This window comes from Ovis canadensis, chromosome 18 (genome assembly GCF_042477335.2).
Source record: "Ovis canadensis isolate MfBH-ARS-UI-01 breed Bighorn chromosome 18, ARS-UI_OviCan_v2, whole genome shotgun sequence".
Classification (NCBI taxonomy): Eukaryota; Metazoa; Chordata; class Mammalia; order Artiodactyla; family Bovidae; genus Ovis; species Ovis canadensis.
The window spans coordinates 68,378,542-68,391,236 of record NC_091262.1 but is presented as its reverse complement, the minus strand read 5'-3'; the positions used below and the strand labels follow the sequence as shown (position 1 = coordinate 68,391,236).

The 12,695-nt window shown below is 36.6% G+C and overlaps 1 protein-coding gene across 3 annotated transcripts in view; it reads right to left on the bottom strand.

The window, feature by feature from the left end:
* Positions 1 to 12,695, bottom strand: part of TOGARAM1 (TOG array regulator of axonemal microtubules 1) — a 76,047-nt gene that overhangs the window by 48,970 nt on the left and 14,382 nt on the right. For all 3 annotated transcript variants that reach the window (XM_069558790.1, XM_069558791.1, XM_069558792.1), the window contains exons 3-5: positions 9,335 to 9,469; positions 1,937 to 2,230; positions 183 to 445 (exon numbers count right to left, since the gene is read on the bottom strand). In XM_069558790.1, the coding sequence (XP_069414891.1) occupies positions 183 to 445; positions 1,937 to 2,230; positions 9,335 to 9,469 (692 nt within the window). The remainder of the gene's footprint in view (positions 1 to 182; positions 446 to 1,936; positions 2,231 to 9,334; positions 9,470 to 12,695) is intronic.

The following is a 12,695-nucleotide window of genomic DNA, read 5'->3' as shown; positions in this document are numbered from 1 at the left end:
AGTGTGATAAATTTTCTTCCTAATAGTTCACTATAGTTTCCATGTTTTCTACTGCAAACACATAAAATATTTTTACAAGTAAGACAAGATGTTATGAGATTCAAAGTACTTGATTTTTCCTTAAATGAAAACTATTATAAACTACAAGCATTTAGAAATTATTGAAAGTATTTGATTCTAACCTCTTCTTGATCCAAATCTTTATCCCTGATATTTAAATCTGAAAGATCAACTGTAAGATTATCTTTTTCACTCTTCCAAATGTCATCAGGCTCTTTCTTTTTGGGTCCCACTATGCTTAGATCAGCTTTATCAGGCAAAAGGCTGATTCCCCGTGGTATGGGAGGTACAGGTTTGGTCCCATTTAAGCCTCGTCGGGAAGATGGTGATCTCACCAAAGCAGGAGTAAGTTGAACTTGAGGAGGTTTCTCTTGAGAATTTTCTCCTGCATGGAAAAGACACATTACTTCTTTTTTCAACTTCAAGTTGGCAAACAAGTTAGCATTAAAATCACAAGTGTTTAGGATTAGTTGTTTTTAAATTAAAAAGCACACTATATTATATTGGAAATAAAGATTGCTACTTGAGATTTAAAAAAACATTGTTCCCTAACAAAAATAACAAAAATGGACCACCCAGAATCCTTTCATATGAAATACAAATATTATATACCAAGTGAATTTTTTTTTTTGGCCATGCTGCTCAGCTTGTAGGATCTTAGGTCCCCAAACAGGGATTGAATCCAGGCTCTCAGCAGTGAAAGCTCACAGTTCTAATCACAGGACTGCCAGGGAACTTCCTGAAATGTCTACCTTCATACATATCACCATGATTAATATTTGTAAAGTCCACAGTAACCTAGGAACATTAATGATCTGGCTTGATCTAAGCAACATTTGATGTAAACACACTTGAATGACTACTATGTGCAAAGCAGTAATATTGGGCACTAAGGAGAACAAGTTAAACAATATTTCAGCTTTCAATACAGTATCTGATTTTGGAGGAAAGACAAATACAGAAAAAAATTAACAGAAGAAAATGAAGACTCAATGCTAAAAGAAAGTAATAAAGTCGGCTGACTATGCAATAAACCGACGTTATGGTTATAAACTGGAACATTCGTGCTGTGGGGCAGTTTAAAGGTGAAATATTTGACCTTAGGGGCTAGGGTTAGTGAAGCATTTGGGACATGGGACTCACCTTTCACAGACTTTCTGAAACTGAATCTGTCTTGAATAAACATATATGCCATTATTATGATTTTGGCGTGGGCTATTGTTAAGGATATTTTAGCTGAGAACAAACAGCAGTGTGTCTGTGCTCAGTTGCTCAGTCATGTTTGAAGCTTTGTAACACCATGGACTATAGCCTGTCAGGCTCCTCTGTCCATGGAATTTTCTAGGCAAGAATCCTGGAGTGGGTTGCCATTTTCCTACTCCAGGAGATCCTCCTGAACATGCATCGCTTGTGTCTCCTGCACTTACAGGCAGTCTTTACCACTGAGCCACCTGGGAAGCCCAACAAACAGTAGAAAACCCATCAAAATAATTTTGATAGTAACATTCAATAAGTGTTGGATAAATACTAGACACTGAGGTAAATATATGAACGATATTTTATATTTGTAAAGCTAAAACTTGTTAGTAGGCTCTCAGACTGTTCATATTCATGTCCATTAAAAAGCACTATTATTTAGTTCTACAAAAGGATTCTGAAGTGGCAATACAAGAAAAAAAAAGAAATGACAATTTTAACTGAATTTTATATTACACATTTGATCTATTGAACATTCCATTAATATTTTGCCAAATATTTACTAATTCAGAGAAATAAAATGCAATTTACTTTTAAAGATCTGACAACCCTAACTTCAAATAATTATTCAAACATACAAATATTTGAACAAAGTATTAATTTTTACCATCATATATACCTGTAGGATCAGACGATTTTTGGCTGACAAGCTTTTTTTGTGGACTTGGCTTTGAAAGCCCTTCAAAGCTTTTAAGAGGCCAGGAACTTGAGAAATTAACGGAATTATCTTGAGACTTCTTTGGAGACACAGTAAGAGACGTGTGCTTTGGACTAGTTCGAGGTGACGAGAGAGGACAGGATGGAAGAAGGACAGCTCCTGAACTTGAATTTGGACCAGAGTATGATGAAGAACGCTCTGTTTGACTGCCAAATGTTTGCTGTGTCTTACTACTGAAACACAGGCTAGCACAAACTGTAATAAGACAAAAGAGAATATTATTTATTTATATACATCTTCTAAGAGTTTTAAGTTTTTTTGCTTTTCACATTCAGGTTTTTAATCCTATCTGGCATCCATACTTTTGCAGGTAAAAACCTAATTTAACTTTCTTCTATAGAGATAGTGTAATTCTCCCAGTGCCACTTTTTGAACCATCCATTCTTTCCCTTTCATCTATAAATCTCCCATATGTATATTTGAGTCTATTCTTAGGTGCTTCTTATGGGTTCCATTAACCGTTTTTTCTGTTTCTACAGTAGTACCACAATGTTGTATTTATCCTCACACTGATAAGTCTCCTTCCATTCTTTTTTCCAGCTTTGAGAGATGGCTGACGTACATTACTGTATGAGTTTAAGGCATACGCCACGATGGTTTGATATATATATAGTAGTTGTTTAGTCTGTAAGTGATCTCCGACTCTTTGCAACCCGTGGGCTACAGTGTGCCAGGCTTTTCTGTCCTTCACAGTCTCTTGGGAGTTTGCTCAAACTCATGTCCATTGAGTCGATGATGCCATCCAACCATGTCATCCTTTGTCACTCCCTTCTCCTCCTGCCCTCAATCTTTCCCAGCATCAGGATGTCTTCCAATGAATCAGCTCTTTCCATTAAGTGGCCAAAGTATCGAAGCTTCAGCTTCAGTGTATATAGAGAGTGAAATGTATATGTATGGTGAAATGATTAATAAGATAGGTTCAGCTAACATCTTCTGACATAGATAAAAAGAAAAGAAAAAAGGAAAAAGAACTTTCTCCTTGTGATGAGAACTCTTAGAATGTATTCTTGTAACAACTTCTATATATGCCACACAGCAGTGTTAGCTACAGTCATCATCCTATCTCCTTCCATTCTGATCCTCTTTAGAATTATCTAGGTCATCCTTGGTCCTCTGTTCTTTCATATGAATTTCGGGGTTAGCTTGCCATGCTCCATTAAAGATCCTGTTGAGATTTTGATAGAAATGAAATTGAGTTTCCTTGTTTAAAAATATAGGATCATACCAAAAAAATGCACGACCTCTTTAATTTATTCAGGCCTGTTTTTATGTCTCTCAAAAAAGTATTTTAGTTTTCATAATGAATGTCTTTTGTTAGGCCTCCATATACTTAACAAATTTTGTTGATACTGTAATGTCTTTCTTAAAAATCACTTTCTGCATATTCCTGGTATCTGGGAACTTTACTCACCTTTCCATTTGGCTTTTATATATAGCAACCTTGCTAAATCATTTATTATTTTAATAGTTTTCTGTATATCCTTCTGGATTTTTTATATAGATAATCCAAAAATGATAATAATGTTAATGATGAAAACTATGATGGCAATGATGAGAACTAATCTTTATCGAGCTAATATTCATGTGTCAGGGGGTGTTCCAAGTATTTTTTACGTATTAACTAATTTAATCTTCACAACAATTCTGTGGGGTAGGTACCATTCCTATTTTATGGATTAAAAAAAAGGACAGAGTAAATTGCTAAAAATCACATACTAAGGAAATTATCGAACTCAGGCTCCCTGGCTCCAATCCTGTGCTCTAAACCACTATATTACACCATGTTTTATCTGCTTAGAAAACTACACCTTCCAAGACTGAAACAGGAGAAAAACAGAAAATATGAACAGACCAATTACTGGTAATGAAATAGAATCAGTAATTTTAAAACTCCCAACAAACAAAAGTCGAGGACCAGATGACTTTCACAGGTGAATTTTACCAATCACCTATCCTTCTCAAACTATTTAAAAAAAAAATTACAGAGGAAGGAACACTTCCATATTCATTGTATGAGGACCACAGCACTCTGATATATCCAGGGAAAAACATCACACAAAAAAGAAAACTGCAGGCCAATATCACTGATGAACATAGATGTAAAAATCCTCAACAAAACACTAGCAAACCAAGTCCAACAATACATTAAAAGGTTCCTACACCATGATCAAGTGCATTTATGCCAGAGATGCAAGAATTTTTCAGTATCTATAAATCATTGTGATGTATACCACATTAATAAATTAAAGAATAAAAATCATACGATCATATCAACAGATGCAGAAAAAGCTCTCAATAAAACTCAACATGCATGTACAATAAAACCTCTCCAGAAAGTGGTCACAGGGGAGACATACCTGAACCTAATGAAGGCCACGTATAACAAACACACAGCTAACACCATACTCAGTGGTCAAAAGCTGAACACATTTCCTCTAAGATTAGGAACAAGACATAGATACATACTCTCACCACTTTTATTCAACACAGTATTTGAAGTCTTAGCCACAGCAATCAGAGAAGGAAAAGAAATAAAAGGAATCCAAATTGGAATGGGAGAAGTAAAACTGTCACTGTTTGCAGATGACATGATACTACATATAGAAAACCCTAGAGACACTACCAGAAAACTACTAGTAATCATCAATGAATTCAGTACAGTTGCAGGATACAAAATATACAGAAATCTATTGTAATTCTATACAATAACAACAAACTATCAGGGAATTCCCTGGAAGTTCAGTGGTTAGGACTCTGTGCTTTCAATGTCAAGGGTCTGGGTTCAATCCCCCGTTGGGGAACTAAGATTACACAAGTCGTGTGGCACAGTCAAAAATAAAACAAAACTATCAGAGAGAGAGAGAGAGAAAAAAAAAAGGCAACAATCCCATTTACTATCGCATCAAAGAGAAAAAAATACCTAAAAATAAACTTTTCTAAGGAGGAAAAAGAACCATGCTTGTAAAATGATCAGACAATGATGAAAGAAATTAAAGATGACACAAATAGAGGGAAAGATATACTGTGTTCTTAGATAGATAGGAAGAATTAAGATTGTTAAAATGACCACACTACCCAAGGTAATCTATAGATTCAGGGCAATCCCTATCAATAGACCAATGGCATTTTTCACAGAACCAGAATAAAAAAAAATTTTAATTTGTATGGAAACACAGAAGACCCCAAATAACCAAATCAATCTTGAGAGAGAAGAACAGAGGTTGGAGGATTGTAGTGTTAAGAAAACTGGACAGTTACATGTAAAAGAATAAGATTAGAATATTTCTCTAATACCACATACAAAATATAAACTCAAAATGGATGGAAGACCTAAATGTAAGACCATATACTATAAAATTCCTAATAGAAAACATAGACAAAACACACTGACATAAATCACAGGCATATTTTTTTTAATCTATCTCTTAAAATATAGGAAATAAAAGCAAAAATAAACAAATAAGACTCCAAGCTTTGTACAGCAAAGTAAACCACCAATGGAATGAAAAACTGTGCTGTGTGCTAAGTCGCTTCAGTCATGTCCAACTCCTTGTGACTCTATGGACGTTAGCCCTCGGAGCTCTTCTGTCTATAGTGTTCTCCAGGCAAGCATACTGGAGTGGGTTAACGTTTCCTCCTCCAGGGGATCTACCTGACCCAGGGACTGAACCCTCATATCCTGCACCTCCTGCATTGGCCGGTGCACTCTTTAACACTGAGCCTCCTCGGAAGCCTCTGCTAACATCAAGGAAATGCAAATCAAACACCAAGGACAGGAAACCCCACATCTGTCAGAATGGCTACCATCAAAAAGTACACAAATAACAAATGTTGGCAGGAATGTGAAGAAAAAGGTACCCTCAGACAATGCTGGCGGGAACGTAAATTGGTGCAGCCACTGAGGAAAACAGTATAGAGGTCTCTCAAAAAACTACAAACAGAACCATAAAATGACCCAGCTATTCCATTCCTGGGTATATATTGGGAAAAAAAAAACACAACACAACACTAACTCAAAAGGATGCATGCAACCCGATGTCCATAGCAGCGTAATTCACAATAGCCAAGATATGGAAGCAACCTAAGTGTCCTTCAACAGATGAATTGTTAAAGAAGATGTGGTGTATAGTAACAGTGGAATGCTACTCAGCCATAAAACAGAATAAAAGTTTGCCATTTGGCTCAACGTGGATGGACTTGGATGCTATTCTATGCTAACTGAAGTAAGTCAGACAGAAAAATAAATACTATTTGATATTACCCCCTTCATGGACCACAGCCTTGTTGTGGCAAAGGGGCTTGCGTAACTCAATGAAGCTACAAGCTATGCTGTCCAAAGCCACCCAAGACAGAATGGTCATAGTGAAGAGCTCTGAGAAAAAGTGGTCCACTGGAGGAAAGAATGGCAACCCACTCCAGTATTCTTGCTGCAAGAACCCCATGAACAATATGAAAAGGCAAAAAGATATGACACTGGAAGATGAGCCCTTGAGGTTGGAAGGTATCCAATAAGCTACTGAGAAAGAACAAACGGCAATTACTAATAGCTCCAGAAGAATGAAGCAGATGCGCTGAAGCAGAAATGACAGAGACATCACTTTGCTGACAAAGGTCTATATAGTCAAAAGTACAGTCATGTACAGATGTGACAGCTGGACTATCAAGAAGGCTGAGCACCAAAGAACTGAATTTTGGTGCTGGAGAAGACTCTTGAGAGTCCCTTTGACTGCAAGGTGATCAAACTAGTTAATCCTAAAGGAAATCAACTCTAAATATTCATTGGGAGGACTGTTGCTGAAGCTGAAGCTCCAATACTTTGGCCACCTGGATGTGTAGAGCCAACTCATTGGAAAAGACTCTGATGCTGGGAAAGACTGAAGGCAGGAGGAGAAGGGGCAGCAGAGGATGAAATGGTTAGACAGCATCACTGACTCGATGGACATGAATCTGAGCAAACTCCGTGAGACAGTGAAGGACGGGGGGCCTGGCATGTTGCAGTCCATGAGGTTGCAAAGAGTCAGACACTCAGCGACTGAAAAGCAACAATATATATCACATATATGAATTTAAAAAATACAACAAACTAGTGAAGATAGTAAAAAAAAATCAGACTCACAGATATAGAGAACAAACTAAGATTACAAGTAGGGAGAGGGGTGGGGGGAGGGGCAATATAGGGTTAGGGGAATAAGAGATAGGATATAAAATAAGTGATAAGAAAGGATATAAAACTATTATATATAAAATAAGCTACAAGGATATATTTTACAACACAAAGAATATAGTCAATATTTTATAATAGCTATAAATGGGATATAACTTTAAAAACTGTGAATCACTACACTGTACACTTGTAACTTAAATAACATTGTAAATCAACTACACTTCAACTTTAAAAAAGGCAATCTGTCATTTTTTTAGAGGTTCCCTCCAATTTTCTTTGTATCTTTTTGAAGAGTTTCCAAGACAACAGACCTTGCTTATTTATATAACAAATAAAACATTTTTCTGAAGACATAAATGACGGTGTATGTGTTAGTCACTCAGTCTTGTCTAACCTTTGTGACCCCATGAACTGTAGTCCCCAGGCTCCTCTGTCCATAAAATTCTCTAGGCAAGAATACTGAAGTGGGTTGCCATTTCCTTCTCCAAGGGATCTTTCCCACCCCGGGATCGAACCTGGGTCTCCTGCATTGCAGGCAGATTCTTTACCATCTGAGCCACAAGGGAAGCCATGTATGTATGTACGGCTTGTATCATTTGACTATGTATGCCATATACTGTTTACTTTTAATTCATATCTAACATGCTTAGGACCTCTACCTCTACCTAAACCTTATAGGAGACTTAAGTAGTCACAAATTTACATATACAACCTACTAGTAAGTTAAATCTTGGCTTCAGAAAAACATAATATTCCTTTAGTAGCTGATCTAATAGGTATTCTGAGAGGTTACCAAAACCAAAGACACTCTGAAGATCTGATTAAACACTGACAGTGGAGGCTGTTTACAAAGCTAACATAAGCATTCAGGGATATATGGAAACAGAAGAGATGAAGCAACACAGAGAAGCCTCTCTATTCCTACTAATCAGCAGTCTCAAAGGTATCTTGCCCAGATTTGGGGAAAAAAATCTCTATCATTAAGAAAGATAAACTAAACAATAGAGATAAACTATCTTAGTGTGAATAATACCATAAAGAAAAACTTTATGTAGTCATGTGGCCCTTTGGAGTGGGTGGAAGAAAGGGTGGCTAAAGTGGAAGCGCTGTATTAACTCTATCTTCTTTACTAATTTCAAATAAGCATTGTTTTTTCATCAATAAATAATGACAGATGTACATCCCAATTACTCAGAAAATTTTAGTAAAGGAGATACAACAACAAAATATCTCCAAAATTTCTGATTTTATCCTACTTCTAAGTAATAACTGTTATAGCTATTAACTAGCATAGAAATAGAAGACATGCCTTCAAATCCAAAATTCATATGTCTGACAGCCAGCCTCAAACTCTCCATCTTGTTCTCTCTTATGAATATGTAAGATATCTAAAATATCTTGGGTCCTAATAGGAGACATAATAAATTCTAAATAGATTTAAAATTGAAAACTGTTATGGACGCATATATATGGAATTTAGAAAGATGGTAATGATAACCCTATATGTGAGACAGCAAAAGAGACACCGTTGTATAGAACAGTCTTTTGGACTCTGTGGGAGAGGGAGAGGGTGGGATGATCTGAGAGAATAGCACTGAAACATGTATATTATCATATGTGAAACAGATCGCCAGTCCAGATTTGATACCTGAGACAGGGTGCTCAGGGCTGGTGCACTAGGAGGATCCTGAGGGATGGGATGGGATGAGGAGGGAGGTGGGGGGGTGGTTCAGGATGGGGAACACATGTACACCCATGGCTGATTCATGTCAATGTATGGCAAAAACCACTATAATCTTGTAAAGTACTTAGCTGCCAATAAAAATAAATAAATTAAAAAAAAAAACAACTGTCTTCTGCTACCACAGTACTCCTTATGGGATAATTTTATTTTCAATTACTTGTTATGAAAATGTTCATCTCTACGATGAGTTTCTAATTAGTCATATTTATATCAAGAGTACTAAACCTAATATTTCAGTTTAACAGTTATGAAAAATTTGATTAAAATTATTATTAAAAATAAAACATCCCTTTCTGTAGTAAGTATAATTATATAAAATAATATATTAGATTTGGAAACCCCACAAAATATTTATAAATCATTTGTATTCAAATAAAGTTGGAATTTAAACCTTTATCTTGATGACTGTTAGTTGTCCCCAGGTACTGTAAGTCAGAATCCACACTGCCAGTTTTACCACATATCTGTGAAAATCCAAGGTGTCCGCATTTCCCAGAGAGATTTGTCTGATGAGTCCCACTAGTCCCTTTGGAAGGAGAAGAAAAACATAAAATCAAAAGTTTACTTCATGAACACAACTAATTTCACAAATGTTGGTGTCCTTTGTGTGGGAATAAATACAAAAGTATATGTACATTAAGCCAGGCAGGCAATAAAGATTTGCCTGCAATCAGATTTGCTATTGGCAGATCTGATTAGTGACAGGGGTTAAAGGACACAAGACGGACTAGTCAGGTACAGAGAAAAGAAAAATATGTTGAAAAATATATACAAAGGCAGTTTCTTCCTATATGTTCCCCTCTCTCACCATGGAAGGTTTCTCTGGACCTTGATTTCCTTCTTCCCAGGATTTGTAGTAAATTTACACTCTACTCAAAAAGGTCTACTGTGAGACTCTTTCTTTCTTTCCTAACATGTAACACATATTCACGTACTTTCCAAGCTTACCCAGGTATATTTTCCAGATCCCTTCCCTCCCACCTGGAACTCGTTAAGGTTATTCCCGGGCAGGGGAATAAGTCTGAATTGAAAAAAGGTGATATTGACCTCGCTGATGTTTAGTTAATTCTCTATAAAATTCCTTGTATGCAGTTCTAAAATTCTCATGTTTATAATTCTATGATTTCAAGCCCCTTTATTCAGCATGAACTGGATGTCTGCTAAGTTAATTCTTAACTCTATACTCTGGTTAAGTGAGAGTTGGACTATAAAGAAAGCTGAGCACCGAAGAATTGATGCTTTTGAACTGTGGTGTTGGAGAAGACTCTTGAGAGTCCCTTGGACTGCAAGGAGATCCAACCAGTCAATCCTAAAGGAAATCAGTCCTGAATATTCATTGGAAGGACTGATGCTGAAGCTGAAACTTTGGCTACCTGATCCGAAGACCTGACTCATTGGAAAAGACCCTGATGCTGGAAAGATTTAAGGCAGAAGGAGAAGGGGATGGCAGAGGATGAGACGGTTGGATGGTATCACCGATTCGATGGACATGAGTTTGAGCAAGCTCTGGGAGTTGGTGATGGACTGGGAAGCGGAAGCCTGGCGTGCTGCAGTTCATGCAGTTACAAAGAGTTGGACATGACTGAGCAACTGACCTGAATTAAATACTCTGGTTATACTTTCTCCCTAAATCTTGCTTCACTACCAACCACAAACCCTCCCACAAACCCTTCTCTTCTCTAAAATTCAGCTCAAGTTCAACCTCTTTATTGGAGTTATCATAAACCACTTCGATACTTATGATCTCTTCCTTTCTTGAATCGCTATAGTATTTATAATTTATATCATTCAACCTAACATTAAGTTACATGCTGTCTTATTCTCTATTTAAAATCTATACAGTTAGGTAAGAAATTCTAGATGATACAAAAAAACACAGGCTTTATAAAAATCCCAAGCAATGCTTCAAACTTAACTGGATATATTCTTGCATTTCTTTTTCTCTATCAAATAAACGTTCAACTACACAATCACTGTAAGACCTCATTTTTATATGAAAATATTAAGGAATTTTATTGCATAAAGATCTATAAATTCTCCTAGGGTAACAACGTTTTCTAAACATTGTGTCATAGCCAATAAATTTCAATAACTGGTATCACTTGGATCTTAAGTAAAAGACAAACTCAATCTTTATCTCATACTCCACTTTCCACTGCTAAATGATTTCCTTTGTCAACACATTACCATTTTTCTAATTACCTGGGTGCTAAGTCTAGAAATCTTTTTCTATTCCCCTTTTTTCTATTTTATGTCATCATCATATTTTTCTCACTAATCATTTCTATTCAATCTGTAAACCTTGTCACCCTAGTTGCTTTGTTCTTTAATGAAACAAGTCTCCATTAGCTCCCTATAGCTTACAAGTACCAGCTCAAATTTTTGAATCTAGAACACAAGGGTTCCCCACATTCCAATTTCTCTTTGACCATCTAAAATGAATCTTGCCTTTACACTGCTGTCAGAAATCTCAAGCCCATTCCTAATGTGAGCCTTTGCTCTCCTCACACCTCCCCTTAACATCTAGAATCATACATATATCCCAAAAAGATGCAGTCAAGTGTTATCTCCTCTTTGATGATTTTTCTAACTGATAAGACCCATGACGGGACAATGTCCTCAGAATAATATAATATTTACTTTCTATAACACTGACTTTAGGCAACTAAACATCTTCCCAGTTGTTCTGGCCAAAAAAACCTTAGAGCTCTTTCAACTTCCCTCTCATACTCCTACACAACCCATCAGCAAATCATAGTAACTGTATCTTTGACTTATAATCAGGATGCAATCACTTTTCGCTATAATCACTGCTGCACTGGTCAAAACCTCCATTGACTCCAGCATGGAACACAACAGACTCCATGTTTTCTCCCTTGACTGCATTGATCTATTTCAAATGTAACATCCCCCAAGTCTGGAAAGCAAGCCAATTGATGTTACTTCTTTCCTCAAAATATTCTTCAATATTTTGAAGCCCATTCAATAGTTTATTAGGCCTTAAATAGGAACCCATATTATTCTCTTCAATTTAATTTTCTATGCTTCTTTCCCTTACTCTTTTCATTCCAGATTTACTAGCTTCTTTGATCTTTCTCAAATATGTCCTGTACTCTGCACTCACTGTTCCCTCTTCTTGGAATCATCTGCTGTTCTCTCATGGTATCTATGTGGTTTGCTCCAAATATTCCCTTCTCAATATGGCCTTCTTTCATCACACTATTTAAAATAGGCCCTCCTCTATATTCCTCTTCTTCGCTTTTTTTTTCCATAGCATTTATCACCATTTAATTTACTCTGTTTTGCATTTATTTAATGTTTGCTTTGCCCCAACTAGAATGTAAGATCAATTAGGCAGAAAGTTTTCCCTATTTTGTTGACTGCTATATCCCCAGGCTTCCATGGTGGTTCAGTGGTAAAGAATCTGCCTGCCAAGCATGGACACAGGTTCAATCCCTGGGTTGGGAAGATACCCTGGAAAAGGAAATGGCAAACTATTCCAGTATTCTTGCCTAGGAAATCCTATGGACAGAGGAGCCTGGCGGGCTTCAGTCCATGGACAACAACAAATATACCCAGTACTTAGAAAAGCATCTGCACATACTTAGAAACATATCTGTACACAGGACATACTCAGTAAACATGGCTTGTTGATGAAGCAAATATCGCTTACATAAAAAAAAAAGATTTCAGTGAGAAACCCTTCCCGGATCTTTTGAGACAATTGCGTCAAACTGTCCATTCTTATCAGG